Source organism: Pongo pygmaeus, chromosome 9 (genome assembly GCF_028885625.2).
Source record: "Pongo pygmaeus isolate AG05252 chromosome 9, NHGRI_mPonPyg2-v2.0_pri, whole genome shotgun sequence".
Taxonomy (NCBI): Eukaryota; Metazoa; Chordata; class Mammalia; order Primates; family Hominidae; genus Pongo; species Pongo pygmaeus.
The window spans coordinates 10,038,934-10,062,711 of NC_072382.2; the positions used below are offsets into that span (position 1 = coordinate 10,038,934).

A 23,778-nucleotide genomic window follows, 5' to 3' on the forward strand; every position below is an offset into this window, starting at 1 on the left:
GCCAGAGCGCAGGTCTTAGCCCACCCTGAAACCATCAAATCTTGTGCTGCCTCCTTTTCCTCATTTCCTCTCTTCCCCCACTGTTCCTCCTCCAAGACAAGCAGACATAAAAATGGGGGTCCCCCTCCCCTGCTGCCCTCTGGCCCCTCCTTTGCCTAGCCGTAGCTCTTCCTAGGGATTTGATGTTGGTTGTCTCCTGTCTTTCTCCCTCCCTCCTGGGCTGGGCAGGTGACTATCTCGGTGGACGGGATCCTGACCACCACAGGCTACACGCAGGAGGATTACACCATGCTGGGCTCTGATGACTTCTTCTACATTGGGGGCAGCCCCAACACAGCTGACCTGCCGGGCTCGCCCGTCAGCAACAACTTCATGGGCTGCCTCAAGGACGTGAGTAGGGCTAGGGAGGGGCTGCAGGCCGTTCAGGAGCTCTTTGTCTCCTGTCTTCAGTGTGACTTAGTCTGACCTGGCTAGGTGTCTGGGTCATCTGTTCCTTCCAAGTCCATGGTGGGAGACACCCCCTCTTTAAAACCTAAGGCCCACTGACTCCATCAAGAGGCTTCTCCCCTTTGATTTCCTTGAGCCTTGGAAACCCCTATCCTCATAGAGGACCCTCAAAGGCAGCTGTGGTGCAGAGGAAAGAATGCTGGGTGTGAAGACTAAAGACCTTTGCTTGAGTCCCAGCTCTTCCACTCATTGGTTCTGTGACTGTGGTCAAGTCACTTGACTGTTGCTGAGTTTCCTCCTCTATGGATGGGTAGTCAGTGCCTACTTCATAAGGTCGTGAGCGGCACATGAGAGTGTAAGTGAACATACTTCATCAAGTAGAAAACAGCTACCACACGTCAGTGGCCTTGTCATTATTATGAACTGCAATTTAGTGGGCACTGAGAGCCCACAGGGCAAGCCACCATGCTCCTGCTGGGCCAGAAGATAGGACAGAGGACGGGCAAGGGAGGTGCTTGTTCACAGCCTCTGTGCCTGAAGCTCTAGAACAGAGGCCTAAGCAGAGTGGTCTGGTGGAACTGAGCAGGGGCTACAGGGGTGGGTGGCTGGGTCCCCTGGTGCTCACTGCTGGGTGGGAGTGGCCAGGCCCTAAGCTGCTTTCGGATTCTTTATCCCTGACCCCACCCCTCCCTGCAGGTGGTCTATAAGAACAATGACTTCAAATTGGAACTATCCCGCCTGGCAAAGGAAGGGGACCCCAAGATGAAGCTGCAGGGGGACTTGTCATTCCGCTGTGAGGATGTGGCTGCCCTGGACCCCGTGACCTTTGAGAGTCCCGAGGCCTTTGTGGCGCTGCCCCGCTGGAGCGCTAAGCGCACTGGCTCCATCTCCCTAGACTTCCGCACCACCGAGCCCAATGGGCTGCTGCTCTTCAGCCAGGGCCGGCGGGCTGGGGGTGGAGCTGGCAGCCACAGCTCTGCTCAGCGGGCCGACTACTTTGCCATGGAGCTGTTGGACGGCCACCTCTATCTTCTGCTGGACATGGGATCTGGGGGCATCAAGCTGCGGGCATCCAGCCGCAAGGTCAATGACGGCGAGTGGTGTCACGTGGACTTCCAGAGGGACGGGCGAAAAGGTCAGGAGACCTCTGGACCCTTCCCCTTCCATGGGCCACCCCTTTCCGTCTGCCCTGACATCCTCTCTGTCTCTCTTCAGCGGGTCTCTTCTACACCATTTCCTATATTCTTCCCTGCCACTTCTCCTCCACCCCTCCTCACATCTTCCCAATTGTCCTTTCTGTCATCGGACATTGGCAGAAAGAGCACAGCATTTGGCATCAGTCAGACCTGGATTACACCTCAGCTCCCCTACTTGCTGCATGTGAGACTCTGTTTCCTTATCTGTAGAAGGAATAATCCCACAAGGGCCATCAAGAGGAGAAAATAAGAGCACATCTGTGGAAGCATTAGCACAGTGGCCAACATAGAGTAGATACCCCATTCTCCTTTAAGAATATATCTTCCGGCTGGGTGCGATGCCTCACGCCTGTAATCCCAGCACTTTGGGAGGCCGAGGTGGGCAGATCACGATGTCAGGAGATCAAGACCATCCTGGCTAACACGGCGAAACCCCATCTCTACTAAAAATACAAAAAATTAGCCGGGTGTGGTGGCGGGCACCTGTAGTCCCAGCTACTTAGAAGGCTGAGGCAGGAGAATGGCGTGAACCTGGGAGGTGGAGCTTGCAGTGAGCCTAGATCGTGCCACTTCACTCCAGCTTGAGTGACAGAGCGAGACTCTGTCTCAAAGAAAAAAGAATATATCTTCCCAGCCATGTCTCCCTTCTGTCTAGAGCCATTCAACTTAAAAAAAAAATTAACTCACTAGGCCAGGCGCTGTGGCTCACGCCTGTAATTCCAGCACTTTGGGAGGCTGAGGTGGGTGGATCATTTGAGGTCAGGAGTTTGAGACCAGCCTGGCCAACATGGTGAAACCCTGTCTCTACTAAAAATACAAAAATTAGCCGGGCATGGTGGTGCACTCCTGTAGTCCCAGCTAATTGGGAGGCTGAGGTAGGAGAATCGCTTGAACCCGGGAGGCGAAGGTTGCAGTGAGCTGAGATCCTGCCATTGCACTCCAGCCTGGGCGACAGAGGAAGACTGTCAAAAAAAAAAAAAAAAAAAAAAAAAATTAACTCACTCAACAGTTACTGAGTACCCACTGTGTGCCAGATGGTGTCCAAGGTTCTGTAGATATGGACAGCAGGGAAACTAAAGAGACGATCTTGGCTGTCACAGAACCCCTGTTCTGGTGTGGGGTGGGAGAGCATGGAGTGAAAAAGACAGTAAACAGCCCCACACCCCCACCTAGCAGTGAGGGCTCTAGAACAATAAAGTGTCAGGGCAGAGAGTCCTGGGGTCAGGCAGATGCCTGTTCTTGAATCTTCTGTTGCTTTTAGCCACTCTCTTCTTTACCCTTCATTTCAGTCTTTTGCATCCTCTTCTTGTTTTCTGTCTGCTAATTCTCTCTCCTTTACTCTTCTCCATCTTGTTGAACATGAGAGAATTATCCAAGAAAGGGAAATTGATATAAATGAGAACTGACACATTATCCAATTTAAGCACTTATCAACGTCAGCTAAATTTTTGTGCTCCTCCGCCTGTCACTGAGCTGGGCCTGTGAGTTTGGGTGGAGTGACCATTCCTCCCCATGCAGGAAGGAGGGGCCCCTGTGGCTCCGAGACAGCGACAGCTTCTAATGGGCTTGCTATTTCTTTAGCTTCCGTCCTCGAAGTGTTGCCTCCCCTGGGCTTTACATTAAATGGTTTCATCCCTGGGGTGTGTCTCAGGACAGCACCAGGAATTCTTCCCAGAGCCCTCTGCCCCACAGGGTTTCCACCAGGTGGTCAGTAACACTCTAGGTTGGACGTCTGCCCAAGCCTTGCAGGGCACTGCAGGGCTTCCACTTCTTTGTGCTTTCAGGAAGTGCTCCTGTTAGCTCACACCAATCTCTGGAGCCAGAGTCTGGACCAGGTCTGACCAGTCCTTGGATTCCTGTCTTGACCAATTCTGGACATTTCTGACGACCCATTTCTTTCTTTTTTTTTTTTTTTTTTTTGAGATGGACTCTCGCTCTGTTGCCAGGCTGGAGTGCAGTGGCACGATCTCGGCTCACTGCAACCTTTGCCTCCCGGGTTCAAGCAATTCTGCCTCAGCCTCCTGAGTAGCTGGGACTACAGGCGAGTGCCACCACGCCCAGCTAAGTTTTGTACTTTTAGTAGAGATGGGGTTTTACCATGTTGGCCAGAATAGCCTCGAACTCTTGACCTCGTGATCCGCCCGCCTTGGCCTCCCAAAGTGTTGGGATTACAGGCGTGAGCCACCGCACCTGGCCTTTTTTTTTTGAGACGAATTCTTGCTCTGTCGCCCAGGCTGGAGTGCAGTGGCGTGATCTCAGCTCACCGCAACCTCCGCCTCCCGCGTTCAAGCGATTCTCCTGCCTCAGCCTCCCGAGTAGCGGGATTATAGGGGCACGCCACCACGCCTGGCTAATTTTTGTATTTTTAATGGAGACGGGGTTTCACTGTGTTGGCCAGGCTGGTCTCGAACTCCTGACCTTGTGATTCACCCGCCTCGGCCTCCCAAAGTGCTGGGATTACAGGCGTGAGCCACCGCGCCCGGCCTCTGATGACCGATTTCATATGTGCACACAAACACAGACTTGGGGCAGCTATTCCGAGAAAACTCTCTTAGATCTTTTCCATTTTTTTTTCTATTTCTGTTTTTGCAATTGTGGTAAATGATACATAATAAAATTTACTACCCTTTCCTGCAGATCACATGGGACAGAGAAAGAAATGGAAAACAAAATAGCAAAAAAAATTTACCATAGTAACCTTTTTTTTTTTTTTTTGAGATGGAGTTTCACTCTTATTGCCTAGGCTGGAGTGCAGTGGCGTGATCTTGGCTCACTGCAACCTCTGCCTCCTGGGTTCAAATGATTTTCCTGCCTCAGCCTTCCAAGTTCTGGGATTATAGGCGTGTGCCACCATGCCCAGCTAATTTTTTTTTTTTTTTTTTTTTAACTGGAGATGGGGTTTCACCATGTTGATCAGGCTGGTCTTGAACTCCTGACCTCAAGTGATCCATTTGCCTTGGCCTCCCAAAGTGCTGGGATTACAGGCGTGAGCCACCGTGTCCAGCCCATCATAACCATTTTTAAGTATGCAGTTCAGTGATGTTAAGTACACTCATATTGTTGTGTAAATATCACTGGTAACTATTGTTTATCTCCAGAACTTTTCTCATCTTCCCAAACTGAAACTCTGGCCCATTATACACTAACTCCCTATTCCCTCTCCTCTTAGCCCTTGGCACTCACCATTCTACTTTCTGTGTAAGAATCTGGCTACTCTCGGTACCTCTGTTAAGTGGGATCATATATTTGTCCCTTTGTATCTGGCTTTATTTCATTTTGCATAATGTCTTCTAGGTTCGTTCATGTTGTAGCATGTGTCAGGATGTCCTTCCTTTTTAGGGCTGAATAATATTCCATTGCCTGGATATACACGTTGCGTTTATCCATCCATATGTTGGTGGATGCCTGGGTTGTTCTTTTCCATGCGTTGAGTGATCTTGGTGCAGAGGCCTGTACTCACTACGGTTTCCTCTTGTTGACCCTCCATTATACACCCCTTCCCCATCTCTTTCCTTCTCTCTCTCTTCCTTCTCCAACATTTGGTTCATTTGTAGAGAGTCTGGTTGGGTCGTGTAGAGCCCAGGAGGTCCTGCAGTGGGTGGGCAGAGCAGGCATGGGGGAATCTGGCTATAAATAGAGGTGTGGGTGATCAGGCAGGCCATGTTTGGTGGCCTGTTAGGGGAGTGGGCCCCCAGCCCTGGGAAGTGGGTTTAGAGTCAGGACCCTGGGTCATCTGACACCTTGTATGGAGAGAAAAGCTAGGGACCATGTTACTAAAAGGGGGCACAGCTCTGGTTCAGGTGAGGTTTTTTTTTTTTTTTGAGTCAGTTTTGCTCTTGTCACCCAGGCTGCCAGGCTGGAGTGTAGTGGCATGATCTCAGCTCACTGCAACCTCCGCCTCCCAGGTTTAAGCGATTCTTTTGCCTCAGCCTCTTGAGTAGCTGGGATTACAGGTGCCCACCATGCCTGGCTAATTTTTGTATTTTTAGTAGAGATGGGGTTTCACCATGTTGGCCAGGCTGGTCTCAAACTCCTGACCTCAGGCGATCCTCCTGCCTCAGCCTCCCAAAGTGCTGGGATTACAGGTGTGAGCCACTGCACCCGGCCTCAGGTGAGGTTTTGAGCAGAGAAGAACACGCCCTGAATGAGGGGATGTGTCTGTAGAGGAGGTCCCAGTTCTTCCCTCTTGGGTTCCCACCCTGTGCTCACATTGATTCTCCTCCCAAAGTTCCCTGCCAAATTCAGGCCTCATGCAGACCCAAATCCTCCTTAACCTCTCTTTAACCCCATGAAGTTAGGCAGAGTCTTTTTTTTTCTAACTGGGATGACTGCAATGGGGTCTTGCAGTGAGGAGAGAGATTGAACTCAACTCCCACCCCGACCCCTTTTATTTATTTATTTATTTATTTTTTGAGACAGAGTCTCGCTCTGTCACCCAGACTGGAGTGCAGTGGCACAATCTTGGCTCACTGCAAGCTCTGCCTCCCAGGTTCACACCATTCTCCTGCCTTAGCCTCCTGAGTATCTGAGACTACAGGCACCCGCCACCACGCCCGGCTAATTTTTTGTCTTTTTTAGTAGAGACAGGGTTTCACCGTGTTAGCCAGGATGGTCTCGATCTCCTGACCTCGTGATCCACCCGCCTCGGCCTCCCAAAGTGCTGGGATTACAGGCGTGGGCCACTGCACCTGGCCCCGACCCCTTTTAAACAGTTCTTCCAAACTTGAAAAAGGACAGAGGAAGGAATTAAAAAATACAAGTAGAATAAAATTTCTAAGGTATAGGTTTCTGCAGCTTAAGGTCTCAGTAAAGGCTATGGAACTCCCACCAGATCCCAAGTCTTTTTTCTAAGATAATCACTTCCTCCTCCTTCCTCCTCCTTCTCCTCCTCCTCCTCTTCCTCTTCTTCTTCTTCTTCTTCTCCTTCTTCTCCTTCTTCTCCTTCTTTTCCCTTCTTCTCCCTTCTTCTCTTCTTCTTTTTTGAGATGGAGTCTCACTCTGTCTCCCAGGCTGGAGTGCAGTGGCATGATCTTGGCTTACTGCAGCCTCTGCCTCCTGGGTTCAAGTGATTCTCCTGCCTTAGTCTCTCAAGTAGCTGGGACTACAGGTTTGCGCCAACACACCCGGCTAATTTTTTTTTTTTTTTGTATTTTTTTTTTTTTAGTAGAGATGGAGTTTCACCATGTTGGCCGGGCTGGTCTTGAACTCCTGACCTCAAGTGATCCATCCGCCTCGGCCTCCCAAAGTGCTGGGATTACAGGCGTGAACCACCATGCCCGGCCAAGCACCCTCTACTTCTGAAGAACTCTTCTACCTAAAAATTCTGTGCCTACCTCCTATCTCCTCACTGCTGTCCTGCCCCGCAGGCCCTGGAGCCAATCTGCTTGTGCACCTTGCTGGCCGCAGAGTGGGCTCTTGGCTGAGGGGTAGAGAGTGCAGGCTCTGAGTTCTTGCTGCTGGGACCATACTTTGGCTGTGTTCCTTCCCCACTGTGGCGCTTTGGCACTGTTCCCCAGTCTCTGCAAGCCTCGTCTACCATTTCAAAATGGGATCGTAAAGGACCAATTTCGTAGAGTTATTATGAGACTTAAGTGATATAATATATTTAAAGTGCTAGGTGCCTGGCATCTAGTCATAAAAGCTCAATAAATGTTTGTGGGGGGAAAAAACTCCTTTGGATTAAAGATCTTTCAGCCCCTTCTGTTCCTTGAGGTTCTCTGCTTCCGGTTCCCAGTCTAAGGAACTGGCTGGCAGGAATGACCCAGTGAATGATCCAGCCCTTTCTGAGTTCAAGATTTGGGCATGCCCACTTCCTGCATATCCTCTGAGGACTTGCTGAGGTGGGGAGGAGGGGTATGGACAGAGGCCCACAGCATTCTGCAGCTGGGCTGGGGCTGCGTCACAGAAGCCTCTGAGCCTGGGGGCCTTTGTCAAGCAGTTTTTGCAGTGAGTGAGGCCGAGCTTCCAGCCCAGGACTGCTGCTCGTCCTCCTGAGCCTGCTGCAGGGCAAAAGGTGGAGGGGCCCACACAAGGTGGGGGCCTCCTTGGCAGGGTCAGGATGTCCCTTTCTGGCCTGTGGCTTTTCTCCATCCTGCCTTCCCTTGATTCCCAGGCTCCATCTCAGTGAATAGTCGCAGCACGCCGTTCTTGGCCACTGGGGACAGCGAGATTCTGGACCTGGAGAGTGAGCTGTACCTGGGCGGTCTCCCGGAGGGGAGCCGGGTGGACCTGCCACTGCCCCCAGAGGTGTGGACAGCAGCACTCCGGGCAGGCTACGTGGGCTGTGTGCGGGACCTCTTCATAGACGGGCGTAGCCGAGACCTCCGGGGCCTGGCCGAGGCTCAGGGGGCTGTGGGCGTTGCCCCCTTTTGCTCCCGGGAGACGCTGAAGCAGTGTGCATCTGCCCCCTGTCGCAATGGGGGCGTCTGTCGAGAAGGCTGGAACCGCTTCGTCTGTGACTGCATCGGGACCGGCTTTCTTGGGCGGGTCTGTGAGAGAGGTGAGGCTGGTCTTCATCCTAGGTGTCCCTGCTCCCTATCCCTGTGCTCCTCCTTCTCAGGGTGACTCCTACTTTCCATCCCTGTGCCACCTCCTCCTAGGGGAACCCCTCGTAGACCTGCCCTAGGCTTCTCACCCTTGTAATGATTCTCTGATCTTCTCCCTCCCCTGGCCTCGGCCTGTCTTCCCCTTCCCTCTTCCCTGCCTGTCTTCCCCTTCCCTCTTCCCTGCCTGTCTTCCCCTTCCCTCTTCCCCGACTTCTGTGGGGCAGAGGCCACGGTCCTGAGCTACGATGGCTCCATGTACATGAAGATCATGCTGCCTAACGCCATGCACACGGAGGCAGAGGATGTGTCCCTGCGTTTCATGTCCCAGCGGGCCTACGGACTCATGATGGCCACCACTTCCAGGGAGTCTGCCGACACCCTACGCCTGGAGCTGGATGGGGGGCAGATGAAGCTCACTGTCAACCTCGGTAACCACCCTGCCCTGTGCTTCCTGACCCCTCACCTGGCCTTGTCTCTGACCCACACCTGCCTCTGTCTGGAGAAGCTGGTGGTGGCACCAGCAAGAGGTGCCCTCAGCAGAGTTTGGAGGTGGGGAGGTGCCAGCCTGGGTCAGAGACTCTGAGAGCTCTGTCCCTGGTGAGGACGCACAGTGTAGGGCGACATTCCATACTCAACGACACTGTGAGGGGCAAGACCCAGAGTATCTGGGGTATGCTAACTGTCCTCCCAGGTCACTCATGTGGATCTTGGTAGCATCTGTCCTGCACACACACAGATGACACAGCTCATTTTTGGTCAATGGCTCATCCACTTCCTCATTCATTGGTTCATTCATTTGAGAAGCACTTGCTGACGCCTAGTGGGTGCTAAGCCTGAGCTCGGTGTGGTGGCAGATACAGAGATGAGGAAGGCCTGGTCCCTGCACGCAGCTGCCCCCCACTGCTCTGCTCAGTCTAAACAGCAGTCTGTGTGTTGGTGTGTGGAGGTGCATGTGTGTACACTGGACACACAGACGTGCCATCTTCCCATTTCTAGTGCCATGGGCTTTCATATTTGAGCCTCATGGCTGTCCTGTGAAGACACTAGATCACCAAACAAGCATTACTGTCCCTGTTTTATAGATTATGAAATTCATGTATTGACTTGTTCAATATTACAAAACTAGTGAAGGCAGAGGGAGGAGCCAGGACTCAACCTGGGCCATTTGCCTTAAAGTTCAGTGCTTTTCCCATTGCCTCGGACAGGGCTGCTGACCCTCCCCCTCAGGCCACTCATGCTGACTCATGTCTCCACCCATGCCCAGGGTTGAGAGCAGGCTTTGACTCCACTTCACCTGGCAGTCCCCGGGGTGTCCATGAGGGCCAGACCATGAGCTTGTTAGGTTCTTCTCATGGGCTTCAGCTCTCCTAGTCAGGGCAAAAGGAAAACAGCAGGTTCACTCATTCAGCTATTTATGGGACACCATATAAATGCTAGGTATGTTTCAAGCCAGGGGCTACAGCAGTCAATAAGCAGTCCCCACCCCTTTGGAGCTTTCAGAGCAGGAGAACCCTGCAAATGAGAGGTCCTAAGCTGTTCAGGCTGAGGTCAAATCTGTCCATTTCAGACTGGCCTCTAGAAGCTTACAAAGGTGTAGCACCAGCTGTATAGGAAGCTTGCAGGCCATCAAGGTCACTTGTTGTATCCTAGACCTAGAGAGGAAGCAGGGCTCTTCTGAGCAGGTTAGAATCCTCGACTGGAGAGAATACAGAGCTTTGACCATTTTTTTTTTTTTTTTTTTTTTGAGATGGAGTCTCGCTCTTTCACCCAGGTTGGAGTGCAGTGGTATGATCTGGGCTCATTGCAACCTCTGCCTCCCAGGTTCAAGTGATTCTCTGCCTCAGCCTCCCGAGTAGCTGGGATTACAGGCACCCGCCACCACGCCCGGCTAATTTTTGTATTTTTAGTAGAGATGGGGTTTCACCATCTTGGCCAGGCTTGTCTTGATCTCCTGGCCTCGTGATCCACCCGCCTCGGCCTCCCAAAGTGCTGGGATTACAGGTGTGAGCCACTGCGCCTGGCTGAACTTTGAACTTTTAAATACTCATCTGGAGTCTCATCCTAACATTGGTCTCCAGGGCATTTGTGGGACAGACTGTGGCCTTTGGGGGACCCCATTGCCTTGTAAATGTATTTATACTATGTTCTTTCCTTTTCCTCTTTTGGCCATCTGGCCTTTGTATTCCTAGGACAAAGATTTGCTGAGAGAGGTGGGGACTGGAGGTGGGGAGATATGCAGGTGGCCAGGGCCTCAGAGTTGTTTGAAGGGTTCCCCTCAGCTCTGTTTCTAACCACGATCACAGCCTGTAGAGCAGGTGGTGTGCAGCAGCTCTGCAGGGGAGAGCAGGCTGGGAGGCACTCTAGTCAGTGCTCCACAAGTCTGCACAATGCCCCCTTGCATCCCTGAAACAGTCACAAGAGGATAGCCCCAGCCAAGGACCCCATAAGTGGCTCTGTACTTCCAAGTCTGCCCAGATTTGTGTATCCAGTGTGAGTTCCCCCCCACTTTGCCTGGGCATATGTGTGTTGTCTGCATCTAAGCACATGTCTCTGTGCTTGCTGGGGACACAGCAGGAAAAATCTGGGGCCTTGGATTTGCAGGGAAGGCAGATGCATTTTGCTTATTTGGACTGTCCTAGGGCCCTTGGAAGAAGATTGTGTCTCTTAAGATTAGACAGGAAACAACGTCCTTGGTCAGGAAAACTTATCCTGTGGGCCCTTGGGACCCACCCTCTCCTCTCCATGGGCACACTTTTCTGTCTGTGCCACATAAGTGCTCAGAAGTCAGAGAACAAGGTGGCCTCTTGGAAGACACATCGTGTTAAGAATAGGCTTCCCAGACTGACAGATAACAGGACTCTCCTTCCACCCATTTCTTACCCCTGGCTGTGCCCCTGCCCCCATCTGTAGACATGTATGTGCTGAGATGCCATCTCTAGCATGGCTCCTGACAATCTGTGACCAAAGGCTTGGTGCAAACGCATCTGTCTACAGATTCCTCCTGTGTAGGCACTGTGGACACGCAGGTGGTCCCTACCTAGCCACCCTTGGGTTGGGATGGGAAGAGTTCTGGGCTTCGGGCCAGAAGTCCTGGGGCCTAACCTTGGTATCTTTTACTGTTGGGTAAGTCATTTCCCATCTCTGAGTCTCTGTCTCTTTTTTTTAATCTTTAAAATGGAGATAAGAATCTTCACTCTGCCTACGTCTGTGGTGGTTTTGAGGCTCAGATGGAAAAATGGGAATGAAACCATTGAAACAATTGTGTAGATGCAAGGCCCATAGTAGAGAGCCACCCAGCCTTCTTGAAGGAAAACCGTATTGGAATAGAGACATGAGTTTGGAGCCAGGCCTGGGGGCTACTTCCACATAGCATGGACAGACTGGAGTTGTCCTCTACTAGGTGTGCCCATGGGGTCCCAGCTGTCAGTGCAGCGGATGGGAAGAGTGCAGTGTAAAGAATCTCTGAACCACAAGGCGTCACCTCCTTCAGCCTTCTGGCCCACGTGAATCACTTCAAGAGCCCCATTCCTGTCCCCCATTGCTTGCTCCCCAGGACTTGCAGGGCCTCACAGACCGGCAGCAACACCAAGGCCCCAGGCCTGGGCTGGACTCACTACTGGGGAAGAGAGAGAAGCCTTGTGAGGCTTGGTCTCTGGCCTCATGATCTTATCCTGTAGAGCGAAGCTATTGCTCCAGGAGGCAGCTCTGCAGCTCCACAGGCACTCAGTGGATTGAAACAGACCCCGGGGTGGGCCTGAAGAGGGAGCGGAGGCTGCAGGTGACCACTAGGTGGGATCGCTTAGTGCTAGCCTCAAGAGATGGGATATTTGCTAGATAAGAGAGGGCCAAAAAGGCACTGCTGCCTCTTTCCAGGCAGAGGATCCTAAGTAACTTATCATGCCTCCTGCTGCAGCTTCCCAGCCCCTAGTATGTTTGCAAACACTGAGCAAGTTCCTTGAGCTCTGCTGTCTGCAGCCCCTGAGTTGGGGAGTTGATCTCTGTCCCTAGAGGATGGTAGAGTCCCCTGGATTCTTTGCCCTATCCCAGCATGGCCTGGGCCCCTCCCTGGAGGGGAAGAGAGGACAGGCCAGGCTGGGCACTGTCCTCTACTAGCTGTGCCCCTGGGGTCCCAGCTGTCAGTGCAGCTGACATGAAGGGTGTGGTGTAATTAAAGGATCTCTGAGCTGCAAGGGGGTTACCTCCTTCAGCATCCCTCCCCACCCCATGAATCACTCATACACTCCCCACCAGTGGGAGGCCTTCTGCCTCCCACCTCCAAGATCCATTCTGATCATTGAGTGGTTCTTTCTTGGTGTCACCCTGCCCTTCTGAAATTCCCACTTATTGTGAAATTCCCATTAGTTCTGCCCCCTGGAATCAAACGGAGAAATCTAACTCTCGTTCATGTTTTAAATCAGGCTAAATACACATTGTATCCCAAAGCCCTTTAATCCCTGGGGCCATGGGAGGGTACATTGCCTTTCCACCTGAGGCTGGTCAGTAATTATCAGGGGGGCTGCTGGGAGCCAGCTCTGAAGGAGGGCTATGACAGAGTGCATGCTGCCACTCTGTGATGTCACTTCTGAGACAGATGCCTGGGAGCCTTGGGCCCACTGTCTCCAACCCATAGGGCCTGGGCAGGGAAGGAACCCAGGTGAGGCAGGGCTGGGAAGCCAGTGTTCTTTCCCCTGAGTTCCTTTCCATGCAGACTGCTTTGTCTCACCTCCCCAACATGTGTTCATACTATGACCCTGCTCTCTGTGTCCAGCCAGGGCCTTCGTGGGTCTGTGCCACCAAGACCACTCACTTCTGCCTATTCCCTGCACTTGAGGCACAGGTCACTAGTTAACAGGTTACTAGTTAGTGCCCCCTGAACTTTGGTGAATGTGTATGTTGAAGAGGCTGGGTTTCTCCTGCTCACTCTCAATCTCTGGCTTTCTTCTGGATGGGGCTGGCTTCCCTCTGGGTGCCCATCTTCAAGTCATTTGCTCTTGCAAACCCTACTGGAGCCTGTGTTTCTGAGGGTGGAGTCTCTGCAGGGGCAGGCCTGGAGCTGACACCTCTTCTCTGGACAGATGGACCCCCCATTCCTGGTGCTCCCTTGCTGGGGAAGGGGAAGAATCGAGCTCCTTCTTTGGGCCTTTTCCCCAGTAGGGGAACTGCTTGCCCATCCAGCCTCCCCTTTTTTCTTTTTTTGGACCCTTCATTGGTGAAGACTCTGCTGGCTCCAAGAGAGCCCCTGTGACCTGACTCCAGGGCCTGGCACCCTTCTACCCTCACCCTAACAGTCCTCCTCTTCCTCTTCTGTCCAGCCTCCCCTGTCTCCTCTGTGCAGCCGCTCCTTCCTCTGCTCCGTTTTCTTCCTCTTTTCTCTCTGCACTCTCTCTACCTCATTCCTCTCACCGAGACTTCTCACTTCCCTCTGTGTCTGCCCTTTGACCTTTTTCTGCTCCTCTGTTCCTCCCTTGGTGCCAGGCTGTGGCCCAGGGTCCTGGCTGCTCGCCTCCACTCTTCTGCTGCGGTTGACAACGCGTGTGGAGCTCAGCTGTACTGCCGAAGGGCCGTGGCCCTCAAAGCCACAGGGGCATCAGTTTACCTCCACTGCAGGAACCTTCAGGGGCCCAGGGGATGCAGCTGCCCACCCCCTTTGCTTCCTGGGCTGTGGGGTAGGCAGAGCCTATTTGGGGTGGAGCGACAGGAGGCCAGGGTATTGGGCCTGTCAATCGAGGGCTGGGAGACTGCCCCTCTCTGAAAGGCAAAGCCAACCCAGTGTCTACCTGCTGCCTACTTCCTGCTCAGGATCCTACTGTTATCCATTCCCTCAGCTCACATGGAGGGAAGCTGAGGCATGGAGAGAAGTGCTTTGCCCAGGGTCACACAGTGAGTTAGTGAGTGTTAGGGTGGAGATAAGGACCCAGCTCCCCTGCTTCCCAGTAAAGGATTTCTGCAGCTCCAGCCAGCCCCCTCCCTCGGGCTGAGTCAGGCTTGGCGTTTGATGGAGTGGTGCAGGCATCCTAAAGGCCTTAAATCTGGACTTCATAGGACCCTGGTCCACTGTTCCCTCTGCAAGACCTGACTGGCTCCCACCTTTGGGTGATGTGTCTAACCAGAGGGATGGCCAGAGGCTTCAGGGCCCTGGGCTGCTGGCTCTGTGTAGCCACACGGGGCCTTCCCAGTCCTGAAATCAGAGGATAGCAATGCCAGGACTGGACTGGGGCAGGGGCAGGAAACTTTGCTTATGGTGGCTGCTTGTCCCCAACTGCTTTGTGTTCTCAGAGAAATCGTATTTTGGGGGCTGCACTGTCTCTATCTGTGAGGCCTTGGCTCCTCTGACTAGGAAAGCAGGTTAATACTAGATCCTCTTCAGGGTGAAGGACTCCCCTGATCTATCCCCAGTGGCAGCCTGGCATTTCCCAGGATAGGAAAGGGTGGAAGGAAGGTTCCTGTAGGGGTGGTACTAGCCCCTGGGGCTTTGGGAGGTGTATGGCCTCGGGAAGGGGGCCCTGGGGCAGACCCCCCTATTTAGCTCAGAGCCCAGAGGGGAACAGGGAGTGACAAGTCACACCTGGGCTCTGAGGAGGGAGTCGTCCCAGAGCAGGGGATGCAGGGATTCTGGCTCTCCCCACCCATCTCCCTCCCAGAGACAGGGGAGATGTGGGGTTGGTCAAGCCCTCGGCCCCCATTGATCCCCTGTACGACTGGGATTCCCAAGGTGCCCGTCTCCCTCAGACACTAGAGGCCTGGTCCTCTCTAAGAAGGGGGCCACAAGCCCTCTTCCCATCATCTGACTGCCCTGCCTTCCAGCTCTGGGGAGGGTTGGAGCCCTCTTGGGGGCAGGAGGGACGGGTCCAACTGAGGAAGGGAAGAAGGCACCTGGGCACGCGTGGTCCCCGGAAAGTGGCCCTTGGGGGAACCCCGCCCGCAGACACCCCTCCCTGTGAAGGATGTAAAAAAAAAAAAAAACCTGTTTTACCTTTTTGTCTCCCCTTCCCCTCTGCCCGCCCCATGGCCCCCCCAGACTGCCTGCGCGTCGGCTGCGCACCCAGTAAGTGGCTTCCCTCTTCTTCTGCAGAGACCCAAGGGAACTGGGATGCTGGATGCTGGGATTTAGGGAGGGAAGCTGGGAGGAAGAGAACCCGTGATTGCTGGCTCGAATGGGGGTTGGGCCTTGAGTGTGGGGAGGGGTGCAGGCAGGAGGGTGAGGTTGGGTGGTTGTGGAAGGCGGGAGGGACCAAATGAAGCAGAGCCAAGGAGAGCTGGGGGAGGGCCTGCAGTCAGGATGTTCACTGGGTCTAGGAAGGGAGAGACAAGGACACCCTTTACCCAAGTCAGCAGGAGGGTGGGGAGGAGGTAGAAATCAAGGGCTGGGGCAGAGTCTTGGGTAGCACCTGTGCTCCTATGGACTGGCAGGGAGGAGTCTGAGAGGGGCTGGAATAAGCTGCTGCATCTCCAGAACTGGCCACAAGGGGGAAGGCGAGGGATGCGGGAAAGAGGATGAGGGTGGGAAGGGAGCCCTCCTCAGCTCCTGTGTCAGCTGGGGTGAGTTTCTGCCAAATGGGGGCTCCTTCTGTGGTGACAGTGAGGGCTCTCAGCAGGGGTGAGATGGAGAGTGAGCAGGTGGACATCTCCAGGCATCCCAGTGCGCCTGGGCTCAATGCTCTGTCTCAGGGTGTTTCTGCATGGTGTGGCTTGGGGTCACATGGGGGAGCACATGCACGTGGTAGGCCCAGGCAGAGAGACTGTGTGTGCTGGGCGCCCTGCTCTTCGTGTGTGTGTGGCATGCTGTGTGCGTGCTGGAGTGAGCACCGGGGGGAGCCAGGGATGACCAGGGAGTGCTGCAAAGTCCAGCAGCATTTGAAAGATAAGTATGTTTTGTTTTAGACTCTGGAAGCTGATAATCCTGGTCTTGAGTAAATGGCCATAATTCCTAAGAAACAGAACCTTCCCCTCTCTGGCCATCCTGTATATTTATGGGCAGTACGTGTGGTGGCGTGACCTAGTGTGTGATGTTAATCAGGCATGTGTATGTAGAAAGGTCCCATAGGGTCCCATTGTAGATGGAGGAGCTGGTGTCTGTGTGGAGGCCGAAGCTGTGGGCTCACATTTACATTTGGGTACTGTGTGAAGTTTTGAAAGTTTTAGGTCTGTGTTTATACTCTGGGAATATAGCTTCTGGCCACATTCACTGAAGGCCCTTAGGAATCTGGGGGAAGAGTATGTTGGTCATAGGTGTGGGTGTCTGTGTGCAGGGCCTCAGGGTACAACTCCAGAGGCACCGTTCACTTAATATTCTATGTGCAAGGCACCTCCTGAAGTCACACAAAGGGCAGTCCTGAGAGTGGATGTATGACTGGGGTATAAAAGCTCTGCGTGTGCATGGACTCCAGGTGTGATGGGAGGCCATAAGTGTGTGTACTTGTATTCATGGGTGTGTTGTGTGGCCAAATATGAGCCACTGGTCATGTATGTGTTCATGTGTAGCATGTGCGGGGGTGGGGAGGCTGTCTGTGTGTCCAAGGTGATATAGGAAGTCACCTGTGAGCATGTATAGGTGCCCTACTCACTCCCCCCTTGGTGCCGCAGGTAAAGGCCCCGAAACGCTGTTTGCGGGGCACAAGCTCAATGACAATGAGTGGCACACGGTGAGGGTGGTCCGGCGTGGCAAGAGCCTGCAGCTGTCTGTGGACAACGTGACTGTGGAGGGTAGGTGGTCTGGGCCCAGGGAGGTGGACACATCTCCATTGACCTATGCTTGGCCCTGTTCTACTTGGTGACCACTGCCTGGGCTGCCGTTCCTAGGACAGTGTTCTGGCAAGCTGCCTCTGCCATTTCTCCTTCAGGGGTGGAATGTTATGGGCATCTGGACCCCAGGAATGATTTCAACTCCCTGTAGGCAGCATTCCCCTGGCAGCCTGTTGACTCTTGACTGGCGAGTCCTGCCACTCCTCTTGGAGCTGTGCTGGCTGCTAGTGCCTAGCTGAGGACATCTCTGCTGATGTCACTCATGGGTGGCCCTCCTGTGGAGGGGAGGCTCCTGGGAACCCAAGCCCCAGCCCTACCCCAAAGCCATCCCCCTCATCTTGGTCTCCTGTCCTGAGCAGGACAGATGGCAGGGGCCCATACGCGGCTGGAGTTCCACAACATTGAGACGGGCATCATGACGGAGCGGCGGTTTATCTCCGTGGTGCCCTCCAACTTCATCGGGCATCTGAGTGGGCTTGTGTTCAACGGCCAGCCCTACATGGACCAGTGCAAGGATGGTGACATCACCTACTGCGAGCTCAATGCTCGCTTTGGCCTGCGTGCCATCGTGGCCGATCCTGTCACCTTCAAGAGTCGCAGCAGCTACCTGGCACTCGCCACGCTCCAAGCCTATGCTTCCATGCACCTCTTCTTCCAGTTCAAGACCACAGCCCCTGATGGGCTTCTTCTGTTCAACTCGGGCAACGGCAATGACTTCATTGTCATCGAGCTGGTCAAGGGGTGAGGGGCTGGCCATTGCACTGCTGTCAAGGAGGTGGCCCCCTCCCCCTGCTGAACCACATACAGCTCCCCCGGCTACTGGCTGAGGTGTCCAATCCCCCCCAGATCACAAGTCAAGATTCAGGTCCCCGACCATAAGTCGAGAGGCTCCCTCTTCAGCCAAGATGGAGAAGCACACCCTCTTCCACTGCTGACTCCCCAGCTGCTTCCTTGCCAGAGTTCCCTGTTATATCTGTTCTCTGTCCACTGTCACCTTCTCTACAGGCAGAAGTCAGTCTTGCCCCTCCGTTGCCTTAGGGGACCCCACTCCAGAGCAGCCCAGTCCCTGCCTCCAGAGGACCCTGCTGACCCACAAACCTCTCCCCTCTAGCTCCTCTTCTGAGCTTGTGTCACAAGAGCCAGCTCGTTGGTGGCCCTCCTTCCTTACATTCTCCCCATGACAGGATCTCACACCATAGCCCTCTTGCCATTGGTTTTGGTCCCTCTCCTCTGGGGTCTCCCTTTCAGTCCCTCTTCCCATGGCACCTAGGACCCCTGCCAGCCATAGCTCCTCCTCACCCCACCTTCCCAGCATCACCCCCACCCTGACCCAGTGTCTCCTCCCTACTGTGGGGCAGGTACATCCACTACGTGTTTGACCTGGGGAATGGCCCGTCCTTGATGAAGGGGAACTCAGACAAACCAGTCAATGACAACCAGTGGCACAACGTGGTGGTGTCCAGGGACCCAGGCAACGTGCACACGCTCAAGATTGACTCCCGCACTGTCACGCAGCACTCCAATGGCGCCCGAAACCTCGATCTCAAAGGTGGGGCTGGGGCCTCTGGAGAAGGCCTGGCCCTAGCCCAGATACCCCTCACCCCAGCGAGATCACCCCATTCCTGCGACGCTGCTTCCCTCGGTTCCCTGCCCCCAGTTTCCAGCTCTCTTTCCCTGTCTCCACTATGTCCAGCCTGACATTTTCCTGTCCAAGTTCTGCTTGGCTGTCTTGCGAGTCTGCATCTCCCCACTGAAAGCCTGATTGCAGGATGCGTCTCACAGGGTGCTTGGTGGCCTCATTCCAGAGCTAGGAGTAGGTAGCCCAGGCCCTCCAAGGATCTCCTGGGCCTCCAAGGTTGAGAAGCCTATGTTGGTTGAGGGCTGGAGTGAAAACAGGGAGCTTAGCATCCTCCTGGGTGAGGTAGACACTATGGGGCAGAGGACGTAGCAGGAGCTAGAGTCCCCGAGTCACCTGTCTTGGGCATTGGCTGGGCTAGCTTGGGGACATTTTGGACCTAGGCTTCCCTGGTGTGCTCAGGGTCACATCAGGGTGCCACATTCCCCAGGGCCTCTTCAGTGCTCATTGAAGCAGTCATTGCCTGCCCCCAGAATGGGTGACTGAGAGATCAGGGAAGAGGAGGGTGAGCTAAGGCGTGAGCATTGGGACAGGAAAGGTGCGGCTTCTCCAGAGCCTACCGAGGGCAATGTGATCTGCTTTCTTGCACATGCCCAAAGCAGCCCTCAGCCCCATAGGAACCCCTGGGCATCAGCCTGCCTCAAACTGTCAGAGCTTGGGGAGGGTCCTCAGAGACCATGGAATTAACTGCCCCACTCCCTCAGATCTGAGATCTGTCAGATCTCTTGACATAGTGCTGTGAATTCCCCTTGCTCTCAGAAGGGGGCGATGTGTCACAGAGAATCCAAAGTGGCAGCAAACCCAGGGGTTATCTTGGCGGGTCTTGTGTTGTACTGAGCCCGTGGCCAGGGCAGCAGACTGACCAGTGTCTTGACTGAAGCTCAGCTGTGGCCTGGCTAGGGCTTCCAGGGATTCCAGGGAGTTAGGCTCTGTGGCAGGGGATCAGGTGTTGCGGAGGAGAACTTCCCAGAGTCCCAAGGCCAAGCCCTAGTTGTTGGGGGAAGGGAACTGGGCTTTGAACTCCCTAGGAGAGAGCCCAAGAGTTGGGAAAGGCTTGAAGGAGTTCTGGGAATGGGAAACTTTGGGAGGGAGGGAATGGGGGTGGAGGGGATCAGGCTGCGCATCTATGAAAGGCCCTGATTACGGGCCGGAACTGGAATCAAATGTGTGGGAGAGAGCACAGAGCAGGTTCCTCCAGCTGTCCCCCAGCCCCCACTCTCCCAGGCATCTGGGCTTCTCTGGGAGGGGAGCAGGCAGATGGCAAAGTGGAGAAGGAAAAAGTGTGTTGGGGGGGTGCGGGTTGTGCAGGTCTCTGGATCCCTGTTAGGGACCTGGAATCTGGGATGGAACACAGAGAACCTGAGAGGGCTGGGAGGACCTGAAAGCCAGATGCCATTGTCTTGGGATGGGAATGGGGACCTGGATGCCTTGGTTGACCCGCTCCCTTTGCAGGGGAGTTGTACATTGGCGGTCTGAGCAAGAATATGTTCAGCAACCTGCCCAAGCTGGTGGCCTCCCGGGATGGCTTTCAGGGCTGCCTGGCCTCAGTGGACCTCAACGGACGTCTCCCAGACCTCATCGCTGACGCCCTACACCGCATTGGGCAGGTGGAGAGGGGCTGTGATGGTGAGTGGAGGGTGGAGGAGTGAGGCGTGGCCCTACTGGCTACAGGATGGCCAGCTGCAGAGGCAGACCAGGGCAGGTAGCCTCTGCTCTACAAAGGGGCCTTCCTTCTCAGGCCTTATGGGAGCTTGCCCCCACAGTTCTGGGGCAGGGATACAGGTGTGTGAAGGGTCACTTGCCCTCCCTGTTGTCTCACCCTGGCCCCTTGTCACAGTCCAAGGCCAAGCCTAGCGGACCTGACCCCCCTGCCCCAATCCCTCTCATCTGTACTTGGCCCTTTCAGCCAGGCAGAGCTCAGAGTAGGGACCTCTCTGCCTGGCTCTGAAGCTTCCACACCTCCTGGGGAGAGAGGGGGCTTGGCTGAGCCAGAGGTGTTCCTTTCTCCTGCCCCTTCCAGGCCCCAGCACCACCTGCACTGAAGAGTCCTGTGCCAACCAGGGCGTCTGCTTGCAGCAGTGGGATGGCTTCACCTGCGATTGCACCATGACTTCCTATGGAGGCCCTGTCTGCAATGATCGTGAGTGCCTGGGAGGGCTGGGGGCGGTTTGGGGAGACCAGGGTCCATTCCCAGCCATAGGGGCTGCCAGGGAGGAAACAGGGCCTCTGAGCATTCAGGAGCTGTGCTACTTCTTCCTTCTCATCCCTTGTCTGCAGAGTCCCAGGGGAGCTGTGGCCTGCTGTCCCCTCATAGGGTCTTTCTCCTGGGGCTGTGCAGGATTGCTGCTGCCTGAAGCTCTGGGGGGACCCACTGATAGATGGCCTCTCCTCCTTGTTCTCAGCTGGTGGGACCCTGCTCCCTTCACCCAAAACCAAAGGTGTTGGCCTCAGTGGGGTGAACTTGCTGCTGTCCTGTGTAGTTTTGGTGATGGCCTTACATGTACTTGTACCTCACACAGACACACTATTGCACTGGGAGGGGGGCTGTTAACAATCTGCACCCCCTTTGGTGCCCTCAGGGCATGAAGTGGGAATCTGTTATTTCTTGCTGAGAGCAGGACCACACCCCAGAGGACAGGCTCTGGAGGCTTCCAGGAGGCCAGGCTGCTGGACAGCTGGTTTCCCTGGAATGGGCTCCTCTTTCTTCCCCAATAATCCCAGCTGCAGTTTGTCCCCTTGAGCCACAAGGTCACTCCCTACTGTCTTCGCTTGGTTCTTTTCCTCCTAGGCTGGACATCTGATTGCCAACTTGCATTCTGTTTGAGGCCCCTCCCCAGAGAGGGCAGGGTCAGCAGCAGTTCCCAGTCCCTAGCAGTTGGTGGCCTGCAGCTGGTTAGAGCCCTGCAGAGGGAGGGCAGCTGAGGCAGGAATGACGGGGAGGCAACCTTCTACTCTGTGGGGTAGCTTTGGCATTTCCCTTGGATGATTGGGCTGGAGTGGGTGGGCAGAGTGCAGCCTCCTCAGCATTGCTTGAATCATCTTCCCTGGGGTCCTGCTGAGAGACCAAGCAGAAAAGTCAGCCGCCTGGGAAGAAACACACACATGCACACACACACACATGCGCACACACACACACACACACAACGGAGCATCTCCATTTTACAGACATGGAATACGGCTGGAGAGGGACAGTCGATTTCTGGAGGTAGCTCATAGTAGATTTGGGGTGAGACTCCAGTCAGTGCCTTTGCCTCCATACCACACTGTGGGACCTTCATCACCTGGGCATGAGTCCTGAGTTTCTTACAGGAGAAACCTACTGGGTCCAGGAGCTCTTGGGTGGTGTTAGTTTTTCTTTCCCCTTTGAAAAAAATGTCTACCCCATCTCCCTCAGTGCTTTCCTCGTGTTCTTAGGCATGTCCAGCCCTTGGGTACCACCACATCCCCACTCTGTCTCCCAAGATTTTCCTTACTTGACCTGCTGCTCTCTGTGCCTTCCAAAGCCTCCAGACAATGGCCAGCTGAGGGTGTTCCAGCCCTGACTGCCAAGGCATGGAGACCTGGCTGTGGCTGGACCTCTTCCCCTCCAGCTAACTCAGTTTTGCACAGATCTGGAGATGATGGTAACTTCGTTGCTTAATAGTAACACTCCCCACTAATAGTTTCATGTTTTGCTGCTTATAAGGCCCTTTTAATTTGATCCTCAGAGAAGGCAGTGGCCTTTGTGTTTAACTGATAAGGAAACCCAGGCCTCAGTAAGAGGCAGTTACTCACCCCAAGTCATAGAGGGTCGATGGTAGAGCTTGGCTGGAACTTAGGTGCACCTGACTGTTTGTCACTCCCTGCTGCTCATTTAGTCCTCAGGGAGGGGGGGGTGGGGTGGTGGTGGTACCCATGGTGGGCACTTCTTGCCTGGGGTGGAAGAAATCAGGATCACGAAGTGCTGCTGCCCGTCGCCACTGCTTCACTCCCACACAGTGGAGCCTTCTGGAAAGGGGGCATGAGATGGATGGGAAGTGGGGGTTGTGCCACCTTTCAGCAGGGATAGGAAGAGCAACTTCTTTGGGTTCCAGGCTGGTGGGAGGGAGGGAGAGTTGGGGCTGGGGAGCAGGGCGCATCTTGGGAGGCGTCATCCAAGCACTGGTCTCTGCAAAGCTGTGGAGCTAAGACAAGGTGGGTGCAACCTGGGGGCCACACAGGGCTCAGTGTGCTGCTGCTCTGAGCTCTGGCTCTGGGGTGATGCTGAGATCTCCACCCCTGGAGGGCAGGGCAGGAATCTTGGGAGTGGGACCCAATTCTCTCTTCTCCCAGGGCTACTCCTCCTTCCTAGCTTGTCTCTGGTTTTTCATGCTCTCTTTCTATGGCCCTGTGATGTACAAGGTCAGGCAGGAACCGAGCAGAGAGACCTGTTCAGTTAGCTCTGCCTTCACCCGTGGGAGGCCCTGGGGGCGCAGGCAGGCCCTGGTTTCAAGAGAGGAAGGAGGGTGGAAATGGCAAAGATGGAAGGAGCAGGGCCTGTCCTCTGAAGGGTGGGGCTGGGGGGTGGAGCTGTCTGGTGGGGGAGAGACTAGGGTGAGGAGAGGTCACACCTTCAGAACAACTTTTCCCCACTTACCACCTCAATTTCTCCATCTGTGACATGGGAACTACTCCTGGGGGTGCAGGGGACTTTGTGTTCCTTTAAGGCTTATGAGTGTCTGCTCTGGGAAGACAGGAGAGAAAAGATGAGATGGAGGAAAGTGGACAGCAAATGAAAAAGAGAACATGAAATGAGAAAGGGTAGCTAAAAAGAGACAGTTCCCAGGGCTGAGATTTGGGACCGAGGTGTTCCCATAAGGCCTGCTTGCTCCTCTGTCTTTCGGAGCCTGTCTCCTGCCTCTCCCAGGCGGTCAATTCCTTACCATCTCTGCCTCCCTGTCTCTGTTCATCTCTGCAGCCTCTATTGATCTCTTGCATACCTCTGTCTTTCCCTTCTTTTTTACCCTCTATGTCTCCCCCCTCCCTTCTCAGCCTTGGCCCCCCCATCTCTCTCCAGTTCCCACTCACTGGTATTGATTGGCCTCTAGGCGGTTTCCCTTCCTTTCCTCTCGCCACCGGCTCCTCCCTCCCTCCCTGTGGGACCATAAATTTTCTGCCTGCTCAGAGCTGTGTCAGTCTATATTCCAGATCCAGGGGCCCAAGTACGGGATAGAGAGGGCAGGAGGACGTGGCC

The 23,778-nt window shown here is 54.4% G+C and overlaps 1 protein-coding gene across 28 annotated transcripts in view; it reads left to right on the top strand.

The window, feature by feature from the left end:
- Positions 1 to 23,778, top strand: part of NRXN2 (neurexin 2) — a 118,160-nt gene that overhangs the window by 55,433 nt on the left and 38,949 nt on the right. For 11 of the 28 annotated variants that reach the window (XM_054441130.2, XM_054441149.2, XM_054441140.2 and 8 more), the window contains 10 exons: positions 229 to 390; positions 1,144 to 1,582; positions 7,756 to 8,142; positions 8,413 to 8,616; positions 15,207 to 15,233; positions 16,763 to 16,891; positions 17,290 to 17,671; positions 18,289 to 18,479; positions 20,019 to 20,192; positions 20,587 to 20,706. In XM_054441130.2, coding sequence (XP_054297105.2) covers positions 229 to 390; positions 1,144 to 1,582; positions 7,756 to 8,142; positions 8,413 to 8,616; positions 15,207 to 15,233; positions 16,763 to 16,891; positions 17,290 to 17,671; positions 18,289 to 18,479; positions 20,019 to 20,192; positions 20,587 to 20,706 — 2,215 coding nt within the window. The remainder of the gene's footprint in view (positions 1 to 228; positions 391 to 1,143; positions 1,583 to 7,755; positions 8,143 to 8,412; positions 8,617 to 15,206; positions 15,234 to 16,762; positions 16,892 to 17,289; positions 17,672 to 18,288; positions 18,480 to 20,018; positions 20,193 to 20,586; positions 20,707 to 23,778) is intronic. The other 17 variants (XM_054441132.2, XM_054441150.2, XM_054441151.2 and 14 more) reach the window with 2 other exon arrangements.